Raw genomic sequence first — 15,357 nt, 5'->3', positions numbered from 1 at the left:
GAGCAAGTTTTGCAACATTGCGGAATTTATTTGCACTAAATAGGGTTGGCCCAGGTAGTAAGGGCCAAGCACGTGCACCAAGTCTTCATGCGAGTCACGCGCCCTCACGATCCAATGGACCAAATGGGTCGCGAGCTAACGACTGCGAGCGATGGATGCAGCGAGAAAGATCGGCCGGTTGATTGGAAGCTTTTTCCATGAAACATGGTGCAAAAAACATAGAAAAGCATGGTAGAGATTTTCACATAACAGGTATCACAGCATTGGCAAGGACTAAACAGCGAGTCATCATCTGCATACCCATTCATTCGTGACAACCTAATTACAGAAGTCACTTTGAACAGGTCGGGTCAGAAAGAAGAAAAACTGCATGGCTAGGGTAACTTGGAGAAGCTTCAGTAATCAAATATGAGGCGGCCCTCTGCCAGAAGGATCTGGCCCTCTGTAGGGGTACTGTGGAGGCATGTCCCTTCCATATCCAGGCACATCATGAACACCTCGCATTGCGTAGTTCGTTTCATCGAGGGGTGGAGCATATCTGTCCATTACCAAGCTTCTTCCTGGTGCATTTGCGCCCAAGTAACCAGGAGCGTAGCTGTCCATGACTGACGGTCCAGATCCACTTGAACCCGAGAACCCTGGACTGTACTTGTCTATGACTGAGCTCCGTGGAGTTGTACTCAACAGCCCATAAGACGGCGAAGTTAAAGATCGCGGGTCATATCTTGCACCTGAAGAAACAATCTGGTCATATCTAGCACCTGAAGAACCAATCTGGTCATATCTAGCACCTGAAGAACCAAGGGAGTAAAGACTGGTCTGAAGGTGATCATCCTGCCTCCTGGAGAAGCTGCCACCATTTCCCTGACCTTGCGGACTGCACACGTCCCCAGCTCGGCCAGGAGCATACCTTTTGGTCATCTCTTCAATGCTGGAGTTGTACGCACTTGACCTATCATCAGCACCCATGTAAAAAGTGGGGTCATTCCTCTCTCCGATTGCATCCTTGCGCCCATCACTGTTTGCCAAATAACTTGCCTGATAAGTAGTAGCGCTGTTGAATGTAGAGACGCGAGGTTCTTTCACATGATACTTCATATTACTATCGCGGTGCGCTGTCGTATAACCAGAGGGTTGTTCATTTGGTATAAAAGGGGAATTGCTTCTGGATCTGTGACGAGCAGTGCTGTTTTCAAGGGATGATGACATACTCATGTCTGAACTCCCTTTCGATTCCTTTACACGAGCATTAGTTCCATTGCTCTGTCCTTGGTGCATACCCCTTTTACTTGGAATAGCTCTCGTCTCCTCATAGGCAACTTCCACTTGCTTTTCTGGAGGGAGGCTGTCTGCCTCGTCAGGGATCCTTTTCCTTCTCCTGTCATCAGAGCTTTCGCTTTCATCCCTGCTATTCTGTTTCCCTGGTCGGGAAATTTGTTGAGAGGTAGCTTCAGCTTGTTTCTTCAGGGGGCGGTTACCTGATAGATTAGCTTCTTCGTCTTCTCTAGGCCTAGCTTGCTTCTTTACCGTGAAGTTTGCCTTTCTGGCTGCTTTCTCTTCTCCAGGTCTATCTTGTTTCTTCACAAGGTGGTCATCTGATGGACTAACCTCTCTGACAGAGCATGCCGCCTTATGCCTTTTCTCTTCTGCTTTTCCTGATGGACTATCCTCTCTGAAATCACATGTAGCCTTCTCTCTAGTCTCTTTTGCTTTTCCTGATCTAGCATTTTGCTTACTCTTAGGTTCAGCTTTTCTCCGTGCAGGTAAATTATTTGATAGATTGACCTCTCTTGGGTGGCATGAGGTATTTCTTATATTCTCCTTTTCTTTCCCTGGTCTTGAATTATGCACATCAGAAGATTCAGCTTCTTTCTTCGCAGGGCCATCATCTGACAAATTACCCTGTTCAACACGGCGAGAGATTTTCCCCACACTTGTGTGATTATGCGCCTTGGCTACTTCCTTATGCTTTTTTGTCCAATCAGAACGACTCCACAAATAGAGGGGTGGTGCAGATGCATTCCACCCTTGAACTATTTTGTCATTCACATCGAGAGAACCAGGCAAATAAAACGACTGCAAATTCAAAGAAATATATTAGGCAAAACAACAAAGGAATAAACTACGCTCAAAGGTCAATAAGATTTATTGAAGTTCATAAGCCCTTTACCTTCCCAGCAAGACAGTTACTATCCTCCCAAACCAAATCATAAGGTGTCTTCTTTTGATCTAACCTGGCAATACCAGAAAATGAGAAGAGCATGAACAGAGTCCAAAGTAAGTGTGAAAAAGAGATGTCAATAACAGTCTTAACAATTCAACACAAAGGTTAACTGAAAGGAATATGGTGGTTACCTTTTAGTTTCTTTTGGGACAATTAGTATAACAAGCTTGGGCTTAAAAGACAATGCTTTGTCGATAAATTTGTTCGCCAGAGCTGCTTTGACTCCAAAAGGAGGATTAAGCCCCATTATCTAATCAAGTATTAATAGATGTTAACCAGCAGTAGGAATTATTTTGTATAGAACTAGTATCTGCATCGCATAAAGTATACCAGTTGCCTTCCGCCAGGCAGTTCGTCTGGCTGCACAGTCATCCAATCCCTCCTTTCAAAGCAAAAGCTATTCTGGGAAGGGCATAAATATTGGGAGTAAGCATGAAAGTGGGAAAGCAATTGGAACTCCAGTAAGGGCACTTTCAGGCCATGGAATAAACAGATCACAATAGGTAAGCCCTAATGCATTTACTTCAGGAGCTCTATTTGATGGGAAGGTTTACAAGTCGTTAAATCTTGACTATTGGGGTACCGACAAGTTGCTACTCCCTCAGTTAACAAATACTCCCTCCGTTCCTAAATATAAGTCTTTCAAGAGATTCCAATATGAACTACATACGGAGCAAAATGAGTGAATCTACACTCTAAAATATGTCTATATACATCCGTATGTAGTTCATACTGAAATCTCTACAAAGACTTGTATTTAGGAACGGAGGGAGTATAAGACGTTTTAGATATTTCAGTATGGAGTATGGACTACATACGGACTGAAATGAGTGAACAAATACACTAAAATGCGTCTATACACATCTGAATCAGAAAAAAGTTAGAACATCTTATATTTGTTTACGGAGGGAGTACTAGTTAAGGTTAGTCGTGAATAGTCCTACCATCAGCTACAAATACTAGACTATATACAATACTGCACCAAAATAACTTGATACTGTGCGGGATCCGTGGGTGCCTGAGCCAGCGGCTATGGCTGCAATTGCATCACTTCCGTGTAGCTGAGCCACGGGACCTGCAGAAAACAATGTTACATAGTATTGCATTAGTTGATATTTGGTAGTTGGTAGAACCAAAGAAGCACGGGAATAGTTGCTAGTGTACAACATCTGCAGATCTAATTATCCAAGTATGTCACATGCTAAAACCAGTAGTAGTGTTGTAAACATCAACAAACAGTCTTAACTCTAAAAGAAATCAGTGGTACAATGCTAGTACACGCATTAGGAATGAAAGCAGGTACTACTCTAGCTAACAAAGCAGCAGACCAGAGCATAGCCTACAGAACAGAGCATGACGGAAGATGGAAGAGGAGATGAAAGGAAAGAACAGAGGAGTCACCTGCAAAGGCCGAAGGCGGAGATGGGCTGACAGTTCCAATGAGCTGGGGCGATAACCAGTGGCCATGACACGGCTGTGTGGTTAGTGTGATGCTCATCCCTCTATTCGCCTGGCAGCGTGTGGTGTAGTGGCCTCAAACTGCCTCTCAACATATAGTCCATATATCTCAAAAACTGGCAGTGGGCTTAAGTCGCACTACCAGGCAGATTCAATTAGCCACCGCAAATCGTCGACTAGTCACCCGGTCGTGCAGTACCCCTTCTAGTCAAGTGGGCCACTGGCCCAGGTTACGATTTGCCGATCATAGATTAAACAAAGACTAGTTGTCTAATTTTAATCCAATTATCGGGAACAAAGCAACAAAGTACCAGAGGATAAATAAAACAAGGACTTTATGTTCCCGAAGAAAATTAAACAAGATAAACAATGACTGCGCTATCAACTCAAAAGGACTCGGTAGTTTACCTGTGGTTGGATAAGATCATAATTCTTGAAATGACACTTCTTGTCAACTTCATCAAGTTTTTCTTTCATCAATCGACTGAAATCATTTGCGCCACAGCAGAAATCCACTATCTTCAAGTTCAACAGAATTCAAGATATCAAGGCATGATGCAAATACAATGAATCGGTGATACTGTGTGGCGGCTATGATAAAATGAAAATAGCATTTTACAAGGACAGTACGGGAGATCCCTACTGGTAAAATCATATTAATATGCAATAGATCCACATAATCCAAAGCTAAACAAAGACAGATAAAAGCCAGAAGCCCTCCTGAAAACTAAACTAAAATAACCTGCCACGATTAGAAAAATGGGTACTTCATACAGCTCAACAATAGGCTGTAACTTAGTAGTACAAAACCTCGATTCTACTACAGGTAGTTAAGCTCTTGTTTGTACTATTTATTGAGATTGGTTATCGCAGCAAACGTTATCATAAATTTTCTTTACCGTCATTAGTGAGCACTGAGCAGAGACCCATAGTATGTAACATGTTGTAAAACATCGTTTTCATTATCATTCATTAGTGAGCACTGAGCAGACCCACAGTATGTAACATGCTGTAAAACATCATTCTGATTATCGTTCATTAGTGAGCACTCGGCAGAGATAGCATATGCAATGGTGGGTTACACATATTTAACCTTTTTAAAATAACTAGAACACTGCTTCAATAGAGGGCATAATCAATGACACAAGTATGTGCCTCATGTACTAGAGAGAGAATATACCGTGTCACCAGGTTCCACATACCAATGAAGTTTATCAACAATCTGTACCATATCAATGAAGCTTGTCAACAATCTGCTAATGAGGTGTAATTGTATAGAATTCTAAGTAAAATATTCAATAGAGAGAAATAACAAACATCAGGTAAAAAAAGAGAAATAACAAACAAATAGGTAGTTTGAAGCACTCAGCAGGCAATGAATGGGAGCAATCAGTCAGATTCTATGATTTCCTTTCCAAAAATATTCATGATCCTTTAATAGCTCTTGGCCAGAAATTTCCCAAGGTGATTTCCAGCTGGCCAACCTTTTCTGGTTCTAACTCACGAGAGAAACATTTGGATCATGCACAAGAAATATGTCTGTTCCAATATAAAGGGGAGATCAAAAGGTGACAATTAGACCATGGAGCTAGCCCTTTTTTTGTTCTATAAAACCAAAGAGGGTGAAAAAACAGTTCCTGATGCTGGTTTCTTGATCCCTGGTCTATAGGCAAAAAAATTGGCAGAAGAGTTTCTCAGTGAAGTGCATTCAAGTAAGAATTTCAAGAGAGAGGATATTATTGTCAACCAAAAGGTCAAATTGACAAGTGGGCAGAAATACCACAAAGTAAGCCAAGATTAAAAAAACAGACCATAACATCAGTTTCCAGCAGGCACCACAAAATGAAAATTAAATTGGAGCTTGGTCTTCGGCCTAAATTTTAGCGTGTGATAGGGGAAAAGATCAATGCGTACGGGGAGGGGGGGTGTGGGTTGCTGGCACGCGGTGGAGAGGGGGGGGGGGGGGGGTGAAACGATCTAAGATACCATGTTAAGAAGAATAGCAACTTAATCTATGTATAAAGTAGGAATCTGAAAATACAGAAGGAAATACGTGGGACCTAGTACAAATACAAATATCTTTCTAACAGTGGAAACTAGAAACTTCCTCGTCTCTCTAAAGATATTTAAAGTTGTTTGGTTTGAGACTAACTTTGCCAAAGGTTGCCACACCTAAGATGAGGCAAGTTTAACTAATTTAGGTGTGTTTTGTTCAAGCCATACCTTAGGTAAGATGCTTTTTGCCACACCAGGGCCCCACATCATACACACTTAGTGTGGCAAGATTCCCTAAGGCTTGCCAACTTGTGGCTCCAATTTTATTGAACTAACCTTGGGATAGTTTGAGAAGAAATGTGTGGCAAAGTGTGGCATTGCTAGGCCTAGAAACAAACAGCCCCTAAGCAAGGTTGTCAGAACCGTGATTTTTCAGAATTGGATCGGAGCTCCAATGGTAGGATCGCAAATCGCAGAATCGTAAAAACATAGATTCTACTAACCAAGATCGTAGAATCAGAGTGGTTAGTTTGGATCGTAAAGTCGTAGAATCATTCAATAGAATTGCGATTCTGACAACCTTGCCCTAAGGCTTTATATACAACTCGTTAATGTTTCATGCTGTGTCAACATAATTTCTGAATAAGAATATACCTCAACAAGCTTATCCACCTTTGTGAAATGTCGACCAAAAGAACTGTAGCGTGACCCATAAATGAATGGTGAAATATATACTCTGAGCCTAGTCTGGAACGAGAAAAACAATCTAAAGTTAGAAATCGATTGACTACCATAACATTGCAAGGCAAATGTTCCGCCCAACATCATAGTACGCTCAGGAAATAAATGGCTCATTCCCGCCAACAACAATTTCAGGAGAAACACTAAGATGAAGACGGGGTAAAAGTGCCATTGCGGCTTTCATAGATCATGAGAAGATTGACATCTTCTTACTATAACCAACAATGGGTTAACTCAAGTATTGGAACTGACGGGACTAAAACAAAGTATACTGACTTCAGAGGATAACACCAAAACAATATTATAACGGCATTAACAAAAACTATTGAAGTACCACTTGAAGCATAATTATGAACAGATACATCATAATTATCAAAGTATACTAACAGTGAATCTTCTTCGCGCACGGAAAGAGCGTGCCATAAATCTCATAGGAATGATATATTTATGCAAGTTTCTACAAAAACAACAGTATATGAAAAGATGAATATATGATTAGAATATACATACATGCCACTTTGTTAGCTGCTTCAAAACTTGAGGTTCACATACTGCTTTCGCCTCATTAACATTACCTCCATTACCCAGCGCTTTTAGAGCTGCTCCTACAGCCTAAAAAGCCCATCATTCAGAAAATGCTGAACAAATAATAACTAGTATGAAAAGTTGCATTTCCTGCTGGAAATACTGAACAGTGAATGGACCTGAACAGAACGCTCAAGCTTGCCCGTCGCAACAATCTTATCAGTTTGCCTGCCAGCGTATACATGAGTTGATGGCACAAGGCACCTGCTTGATATATCTTTTAGTGTCAAGGAAGAGCCTTCTTTCTCTACCAAAGCAATTACCCTGCAAGTAAGATTGAGAATATATCAGGTAGTACCATGACTCCATGAGGACTCTAAAGTCTAAAATGTAAATAATGTTTGATCAACTTATACTTTGCACATCCGTGTCAATAAAACTGAACGAAAAAGGCTAAACACAGGACGCAAGAAGAAAACTGTAGCAAGATAAACAAGTAAGCTTTTAGGCCCTGGTCGGGTCCAGGAGAACTACATTTCCGTGTATGTTTGGTTTTAGAGTCAGGCATTCTGGTAAGTTTCCTTAGTGTTTTGTATGAGCCAAGTCTACCTTACCAAAGATTTGGCTAGCCAAAACTTTGGCCAAGGTTTTTCTTGCCTATGGCTTGGCCAATATTACCAAAAGAAACTGCACGAAAGTAGAAGTGGGCACGCCAGAAAAGTGCAAGCATCCAAAACAAAGGCCATTTTTTTGGTCATTGAAAAAAATATGTAGGGTACATTTTGGACACAAACCAAGCATACACTTATAGTACGTAGTACAATTAGCACATGGTCATGTATGGGTGTGTAGTGACTGGAGTCCTCAAGTAATTATATCAAGTGACTAACCTCTTCTCTGTTTCACTGTCCACCCTAGGAAATGAACTCTGGGGCAAGTTCCCCATAGTAGATGAGGGTGAAGTCGCCAAGTATTTTTCCTGCTCATTTGCAGGTCTTGAACTGCTTGCAGAAGTATCTTTGACCTTTGGTTTTTTCTTCTCAGGCTTGTCAACAAATTGCTCTGATGAACTCTTCACAGCAAATTTTCTGGCGTGTTCATCTTCTTGCACCCGAACCTTGACTGGCACCTTTGCAGCTTTATTTGAAGATTGTTCAAGAAATGATTCATCAAAATCTCTCTTTCTCTTGTTAATCAACACCTTGTTTTTTCTCTTTAGGTAATCTGCTGGTTTTACAATTTTTGGAATACCCGGAAACTTTATATGATTTCTGACAGGTGTCTCAATGTCACTATCTATCTCATGGTCCCTGAACAGTTTACGACAACTCAGTATATGAACAATGTAGACAGCATTTAACAAATATAAGGGAAGAAGTTACTACATACAAGCAATAGATCAAAATTCTTTTTGAAAGGTCCCAGGCTCGTGTAACAATGTCCTCATTGCTATCTTCAAAGGGTATTTCTCTGAAATATCTCGAGTATGAGAAGAACAGAAGAGACCATATATGGATTAAGAAATTTAAAAAGAGAATGGTAGCAGCACCTCGGCAAACATTTTCTATGATATGACTTTGGACAGCGTCTGCAAACAGCAAACTGCAATTGTTCTTGTGATCTATCCTCCAAGCCTTTACAGTGAAAACACCAATGAATGGGGCACGTAAATGAAGATCCACCTATTATCTTGTTCTCTTTTTCTAAGGCTTCAATCTTGTTGTTAGGATGAAGTTTTCTTGCAACACATTTGGGGTGGTAAAAGTACCCACATGTAGCATTGTTACAAAGAAACACCTAAAGAATGATATCATAATTAGCAAAACTACATAACTATAAAGCACTGAATAAAATATGATTCACATTGATACTTAAGTAGATGCACTTTCTAACAGCTAGAACAATGCAATTACTCCATTCATAGCGCTGAAATACGGTCATAGTAACAATTTAATTACCTAATCGTTAGTTATTGGCTTATTGCAATAGCCAAAATTTACAGATAAAATGGTACTAAATGCCCCTACTACATAACTGCTAGAACAACTAAACTATCTCATAACATTCAGAATGTCTACTTTATGAAATGTCAACTAGATGCTCTTTCATAGTACTACTTCTAGTTCTGTATTCCTAGGTAATGCTGGCTGTATAGTGGTTGAAAACCTAAAACTGCAAATAATGATTGCCGCTTTTAAGTCCAAGTAACAGCAAGATTAATGCATAATAAGTAATTAAACGTTGCCGATAAGCACCGAAAATCACTTTATTGTTAATGAACAATGAAACCAGAGTGAAAAAGCTAAAACAATGACAATGTACCTTAGCAGTTGGTCCATCCGAAGGCTCTAATACTCCACAAATAAAACACTGGTGTTGCTTATACTCACAGTTCTTGCACAGAAAAGTTTTCATTGCCTAAAACACATTGAAAGAGAAAACTCAATAAAGAAAACAGAAGTTTGAATTTCATGCTATCTTTACCACTCAGAATTTCAAAAGCTACCTCAACTTCTGCCTCAGTGAACCCAAGGGTATCACAATAGGAGTCCTCGCCAGTTCCTATTTTGGCATGGAAGGACCTCATACATGGGCCATCACACCTACAATAGAATAATACAGCAAACAGAATACAGAGAAGTATTAGAATATTGGCACAAAATGGATACTTACAGATGACCATAGAAACTTCTACACGACAGTGATGAAATGAGAAGAAACAATAACTGAAAATGTTCTTGGGCAAAGGTTGCAGTCTTAAGAAGGGAAAACATAGTGGCACACATGCTATGCTCATGACCTGGATTTGATATAAACATCATGGGGCACACACTACATGCAGGCGAGGTGTGATGGTGTCGCCTAGCATCTGGATGAGCTACGTGTCTACCATTTAACAAGGGAATGTAGTTTTATCTTTAAAGAAGTTTACAGCTTATTGGAGGTGATGGCTTATAAAAAGTAACCTGTTAAGTCCATGGCCTACAGTCCAGTAGCCTAGTTGCCTAATAGTCTTAACACAACTCCTTGGTCATGGCTCAAATGTCACAACCGCCGATGTAATGTTTGACACTTTTGTCTCTAAATAAATATACAAAATTAATTATAAAATAGGAACTTGTTGTGCAATCAAATCTTATACTTAACTTATATCAACAAAAGTTAAGCCGGCATGGTAATTAGTAAATTATCTTGCAATGTGCCCTCAGGATTCTAACCACGGGTATTAATTAGTCTTTGTCAGGTTATTACTAAAATAAATACTTAGTTGCTAACTTGCTATAGCTAAAAATTCTAACCATGGGTATTTGTCATGGTTAGTTTCACTGTGTGTACCACTTAATAAATCAATTGTTGTGATAGCACCAAATCCTGTTCATCTACCCGGATTTCTGTAGCTTCAGATATAGTTGAACTTTTACAATTTTAGCTATCATATATAGTCATTCCAGCCCATTTCAGTTCCTGGGCATGATACAACCAAATATTCATAAATCTAAGAGCTAATGGGCTAATACATGCAGTCAAATATCTTGCTCGTGTAAGTTCAACTGAAGACATGAGCAACTAAATACTAATTAAACTTCAAGCTGACTATGGATAGGGAATTTTAGGTCACCAACTCATCCTATAGAAGATTTGCACCTACCCTAACAAATCTCCTCCATTGTCACATATGGCACAAGTAAAATCAAACAGATCATCCTCCTCTTCATCAGATTCAGAATTTCCATCAGATTCAGAACTTCCATCAGAAACCATATCCTCTATCTCCTCATCGGAGGCAATAAATGACTGCTTCATTTCAATATTATCTGACTCAACCTAGTTGAAATGATAATAAGAAAAACGGTTAACTTCATGATCAGTTTTCTGCCAAAAAAATTGAGAGAATTCATAGTCCCACACATACCTCGCTTGTTTGCTTCTTAGATCCATCTTCAATAAATGCTCGCAAAACCTGTGATAACATTCATCATAAGAGATATAAGAATCGCGGCACTCAGGAGTTCTATTTTGTTTATTAGAGCCAGCCAAGAGTTATTACAATCAGTAAAGTTATTTAGAGTTGACAAGGAATACAGCTAGGACTACGTATGAAAATGAAGCAGAAACTGATGGAATTGACTGCTATCACATCTGTTTCCGTACTTTTTTAGCAGAAGCAGAAGCAAATACGGAAGAAGCAAATAGTGTCAGAAATTAATTCAGGCGAGTATGATGCGGACATAGATACAAAGGTGCATCCGTGCATGTCTCCCGGAACACAAACCCCCCCCCCCCCCCCCTGAACCATGCCAAAGAAGAAAAAAAACTAAGCATCAAGCAGCAGCTACAGCCTATAGCCGAATCAACAACCTGGCCATAGTATGTTGGGCCAAATCTATGAGCTATCGAAGTGGGCTACACATACAGAAATTTCTGCATTTACGGTTACTAAAATTTTAGTTCCGAGGGTGTCCTGCCGGAAAACACTGCTCCGTACCACAAATAATCCATTTCTGTTCCAGATTTGCACTCTGTTCACCTTTTTTCCCAGAACAGACAGAAAGATCACTACCATTCACTCATACCACTCCATTCACATATCTATGACCCAACTGGTATGCTTAATTGCTAATCAAAATAAAATAAAATTGGTTTTTACATAAAGGGATTCCTGGAGCAATATAACAAATTGAAAGAGAAACAGGTGGCTAAACAGGCTCATGAGTTCAAAAAGAGACCTCCGTTCCTAAATATAAGATGTTTTAGCTTTTCTCCATTTACTCAGATTCGTATGCATCTAGAAGCGTTTGTGTGTATATTCACTCATTTTAATCCGTATGTAGTCCATATTGCAATATCTAAAACATCTTATAATTAGAAACGGAGGGAGTAGTAATGATCAAGAAGAATGAAGCATTCAATTCAAAAAGAAAAATGAACAGAGCCTTTATTTCGAATTGGAGAAGTATTGCAACATAAGGCAGCTCAAACACCAAAAGGTTGATCTGTAGTGAAGCCCTCAGATTTGATGGATTTAAACCTATGGACATTTATGGTGTATTGTGGACAATCTTATTCTTATCAGTTATCAAGCACAGTTGTACTCTCTCCGTTTTTATTTACTCTGCATAGTAGAGTTGACTGAAGTCAAATTTCGTAAAATTTGACCAAGTTTATAGAAAAGAATATAAACATTTACCATAACAAATCTATATGATGTGAAAGTACATTCAATAATAAATCTGATGGTATTGATTTGTTATTGTATATGTTAATATTTTTGTTTATAAACTTTGTCAAAGTTTACAAAGCTTGACTTTGACCAAAGCTAATACACGGACTAAATAAAAACGGAGGGAGTACATATGATGGAGCAGAAAATCTGTACCTGTGATTTTGCTAAGTTCAAATCTTTCTCAGCAAACAGCTTCAATAGGGAACGGTGGTTCCTGAAATCGTCCTTGGAGGGTCTAAGGTCAAACTTGCTGAAAATATGGCAAGGGCTCTGTAAATATCATAGTTTTATCATTTGAGAGAAAAGAGCAGAGAGTGCATGGGTGGATTACTCAAAAACTTTGCGAAGATGACTCCACAAGTTCTTCTCAGGCTCCTCAGGTTTTCTTCTGAGGAAGTGAAGCATCCGCACTGTGATGAAAATTGTTCGGAACTCTTCTTCGTAGCTGTTCCTGGGCTTGGCGAGATTTATCCAGCTGCCTTCCACGGACAGCACGGCGATCACGGGCTGCTTGCCTTCAAGCCCCAGCTTCCAGGCAACCACATGCGTGTAAACTGTGATGCCAGAGTCAGCGACTCCCCGCAAGACGATGTTCTGTTTGCATTGAGTGGCCTCATCCGTGCCTTGCTCGAACCGAATCGGCAAGGCTGAGAGACAGATGGGGTTCTTCTCCGCGTCAACGAAGAAGTAATCAGCCACCACATTGAACTGCGGGTCCGAGTCATCGTCGTCGTCGGACATCATCATCATGGCTACCGGAAAGAGGAGAGAATCCGGGGGAGAAAAGGTCAGTACGGTGGCAACGCCGCTACCTCTCTCGGACTAAGATTCTGCGAGTGAGCGAGTTAGTGGCGACCGAACCTGCAGCCGCCGCGACGGGGGCCAGGAGAACGGCCCGCCCCGCCTCCGCGCGCGCCTCGCCCGTAGCCGCCGGACGCTAGGGCCTAGGGCTTTTCGCCCCTCTTGCTCCTCGCGCGTGCGTGAGGTCGGTGAGGGTGAGAGGTCGCCGCCGGCCGCTAGGGCATAGGGTTTTCTCTTCCCCTCCCCCTCGTCAGGTGCGCTACTCTGTTGGTGGTTCTTCGTGCGTGCGCGAGGCCGGTGAGTGGTGAGGGGGCGATACCTCTTCTGGTACCTCTGGGAAGCTCGGCCTCGTGGGCTTCGGTTGCCGGCAAGGCCCACTGCAAATCCTAGGGTTCAACCCTGAACAAGCTAACAAGAAAAGAAAAGTGCCACCCTAAAAAAAAAAGTGCCCAGATTCAGAAAAAAAAAAGGTGCCCTAAAAAAGAGGGGGCACCTATATCGACAGTAACTAATTGAGGAGCGCTTGTTTCGGGAGCCTCCTCAAGGGTCACTTGAGGTGGGCTGAAAGCGCGTCAGCCACGTGTCAGACTCTGGGTGCTTCCTTCGATTTTTATTTTTATTTTTCGCACGTGTTTTTAACTTTTTAGATAGGGTTTTTTTGGGGTTTTCTGTTTTTCACTGGTCTTTCTTAGCTTTTGGGCATTAGACTCTGGGCGCTTCCTTCGAAAATTGTTTTTAACTATGATGCCAGAGTCGTGCCTCTCGGAAACGGAAAAAACACATTTTCTTTTTCTTTTCCTTCTGTGAGAGGCACTACTTGAATCAGGATCTTTGCCGTCAGCCAGCTCTTTGCCATCAGGTTAAAGAAAACTGACGTCAAAGAAGAAGCGGACGGCAAAGAACATGGTTGCCGCCAGCCAGAACTTTGCCGTCAGCTAGCGGACGGCATAAAAGCAGACGGCAAAGAGGGAGGGTGACCCACTAGCGAGAACCACCTAACTGCCACTTTCTTTGTCGTCCGCTAGCAGACGGCCGTCCGCTAGCTGACGGAAAAGAAAGTGGCCAACCTAACGTCCGTTAGCTAGGCTCTTTGTCGTCTGCTAGCAAACAACAAAGAGATGTGACCTACCTAAAAAGCGGCCAGCGCCCCGCCCCGCCCCTCTCTCTCCCCTGCCTGAGCCGCCGCCCCTCACCCCCGCCGCCGCCCTTAACCCGCGCCGCCACCCCAGTCGTCGGCCGCCCCACACCGCGCCGCCCCGCCCCCGTGCCCGAGCCGCCGCCGCCCTTAACCCGCGCCGCCACCCCAGTCGCCGGCCACCCCGCACCGCGCCTCCCCGCACCGCCCCCGTGCCCGAGCCGCCGCTGCCCCGCGCCACCCCTGTCGCCGGCCGCCCTGCCCCGCCCCTAATCGCTCCGCCCCAGCCGCGCCGCCCCCGTCCCGAGCCGCCCGGCCGCGCCGCCCCCGTCCCGAGTCGCCGGTCACCCCCGCACCGCCCCGCCCCCGTCCTGAGCCGCCGCCGCTCGGCCGCACCGCACCGCCCGGCCCCGCCCCGCCCCTCGTCCTGGTGAGTTTTTTTTCTGTTTTTTTAGATTTAGTTTATATTTGTTTAGTTTAGGTTAGGTTAGTTTAGTTTAGTTTAGGTTAATTTAGTTTATTTTAGATTACATTTAGTTTATAGTTTGGTTTAGGGTTTTTTCTGTTTCTTAAGAATAATCAAGAAAGATGAAAAAAAAAGAAAAACAACAATAATAAGTAGTAGAAAAAGAAGATGATAAACAAAGAAGTAGAAGTAGAAGATGAAAAAAAGAAATAGGAAAAGGGGCGCCCGGGGTCGAGCGGGTTAGGGGGTTCCTCGGTGTCGATGGAACCCTAAATAGCAAGTATCACCGGTACGAGATACATGTGGCCGTTGGTGTCGAACACTACATCCACGTCCCACAAGTGACGCTGGCGTCCGGCGTCCCGCAGCAATAGTTCTCGGCGTCGATGGCGGTCGAACACCATTGCGAATTTGTCTTGCAACCTCTGCGATGACGATTAAAAGGCAAGTGTTGAAACTTGAAACACCCAAACTGACTCAAGTCGGTTAGGTTGTTTGAACTTTCAAAACTTGGCTTTAATCCTCATCGCAAAAGCTGCCAGATAAATTCGCCAAGGTGTTCGACCGTCATCAGCCACCAGAACTATTGTTGTGGGACGCCGGGTGCCAGCTTCACTTGTAGGATGTGGATCTAGTGTTCAACGCCGAGCGCCACATGTATCTCGCATCGATGATACTTGCTATTTAGGGTACCATCGACGCCAAGGAACCCCCTAACCCGCTCGTCCTGTTGTAAATATTTAGTTAGGTCAACATCTCGTCCCCCCTTCATTTGCTCTGTTCCGGTC

General features: G+C 42.4%; 1 protein-coding gene across 1 annotated transcript; it reads right to left on the bottom strand.

Moving 5' to 3' along the window:
- Positions 1–238: 238 nt before the first annotated feature.
- Positions 239–13,297, bottom strand: LOC109754697 (protein ENHANCED DOWNY MILDEW 2). Its single transcript, XM_020313605.4, has 19 exons — positions 13,029–13,297; positions 12,499–12,919; positions 12,321–12,417; positions 10,857–10,904; positions 10,593–10,768; positions 9,450–9,546; positions 9,266–9,361; positions 8,493–8,740; positions 8,333–8,413; positions 7,834–8,253; positions 7,123–7,267; positions 6,929–7,030; positions 6,332–6,424; positions 4,863–4,904; positions 4,091–4,201; positions 2,555–2,626; positions 2,356–2,474; positions 2,171–2,234; positions 239–2,076 (listed from the first exon to the last, which is right to left on the bottom strand). The coding sequence occupies exons 2-19, from the start codon at positions 12,915–12,917 to the stop codon at positions 403–405; spliced, it is 4,104 nt and encodes a 1,367-aa protein (XP_020169194.1). The 5' UTR covers positions 12,918–12,919; positions 13,029–13,297; the 3' UTR covers positions 239–402.
- Between the last annotated feature and the right edge of the window lie 2,060 nt (positions 13,298–15,357).

This window comes from Aegilops tauschii, chromosome 5 (genome assembly GCF_002575655.3).
Source record: "Aegilops tauschii subsp. strangulata cultivar AL8/78 chromosome 5, Aet v6.0, whole genome shotgun sequence".
NCBI lineage: Eukaryota > Viridiplantae > Streptophyta > Magnoliopsida > Poales > Poaceae > Aegilops > Aegilops tauschii.
Note: the sequence above shows the minus strand (reverse complement) of the source record. Positions and strands in the feature narration are given on the sequence as shown.

Coding starts and splice junctions, on each gene's coding strand:
- LOC109754697 (XM_020313605.4), bottom strand. CDS start 12,917: ATGATGATGATGTCCGACGACGACGATGACTCGGACCCGCAGTTCAAT. Junction 8,741..9,265: donor CGGATGGACCAACTGCTAAG/GTACATTGTCAT, acceptor ATCATTCTTTAG/GTGTTTCTTTGTAACAATGC. Junction 7,031..7,122: donor AGCTTGAGCGTTCTGTTCAG/GTCCATTCACTG, acceptor TGGGCTTTTTAG/GCTGTAGGAGCAGCTCTAAA.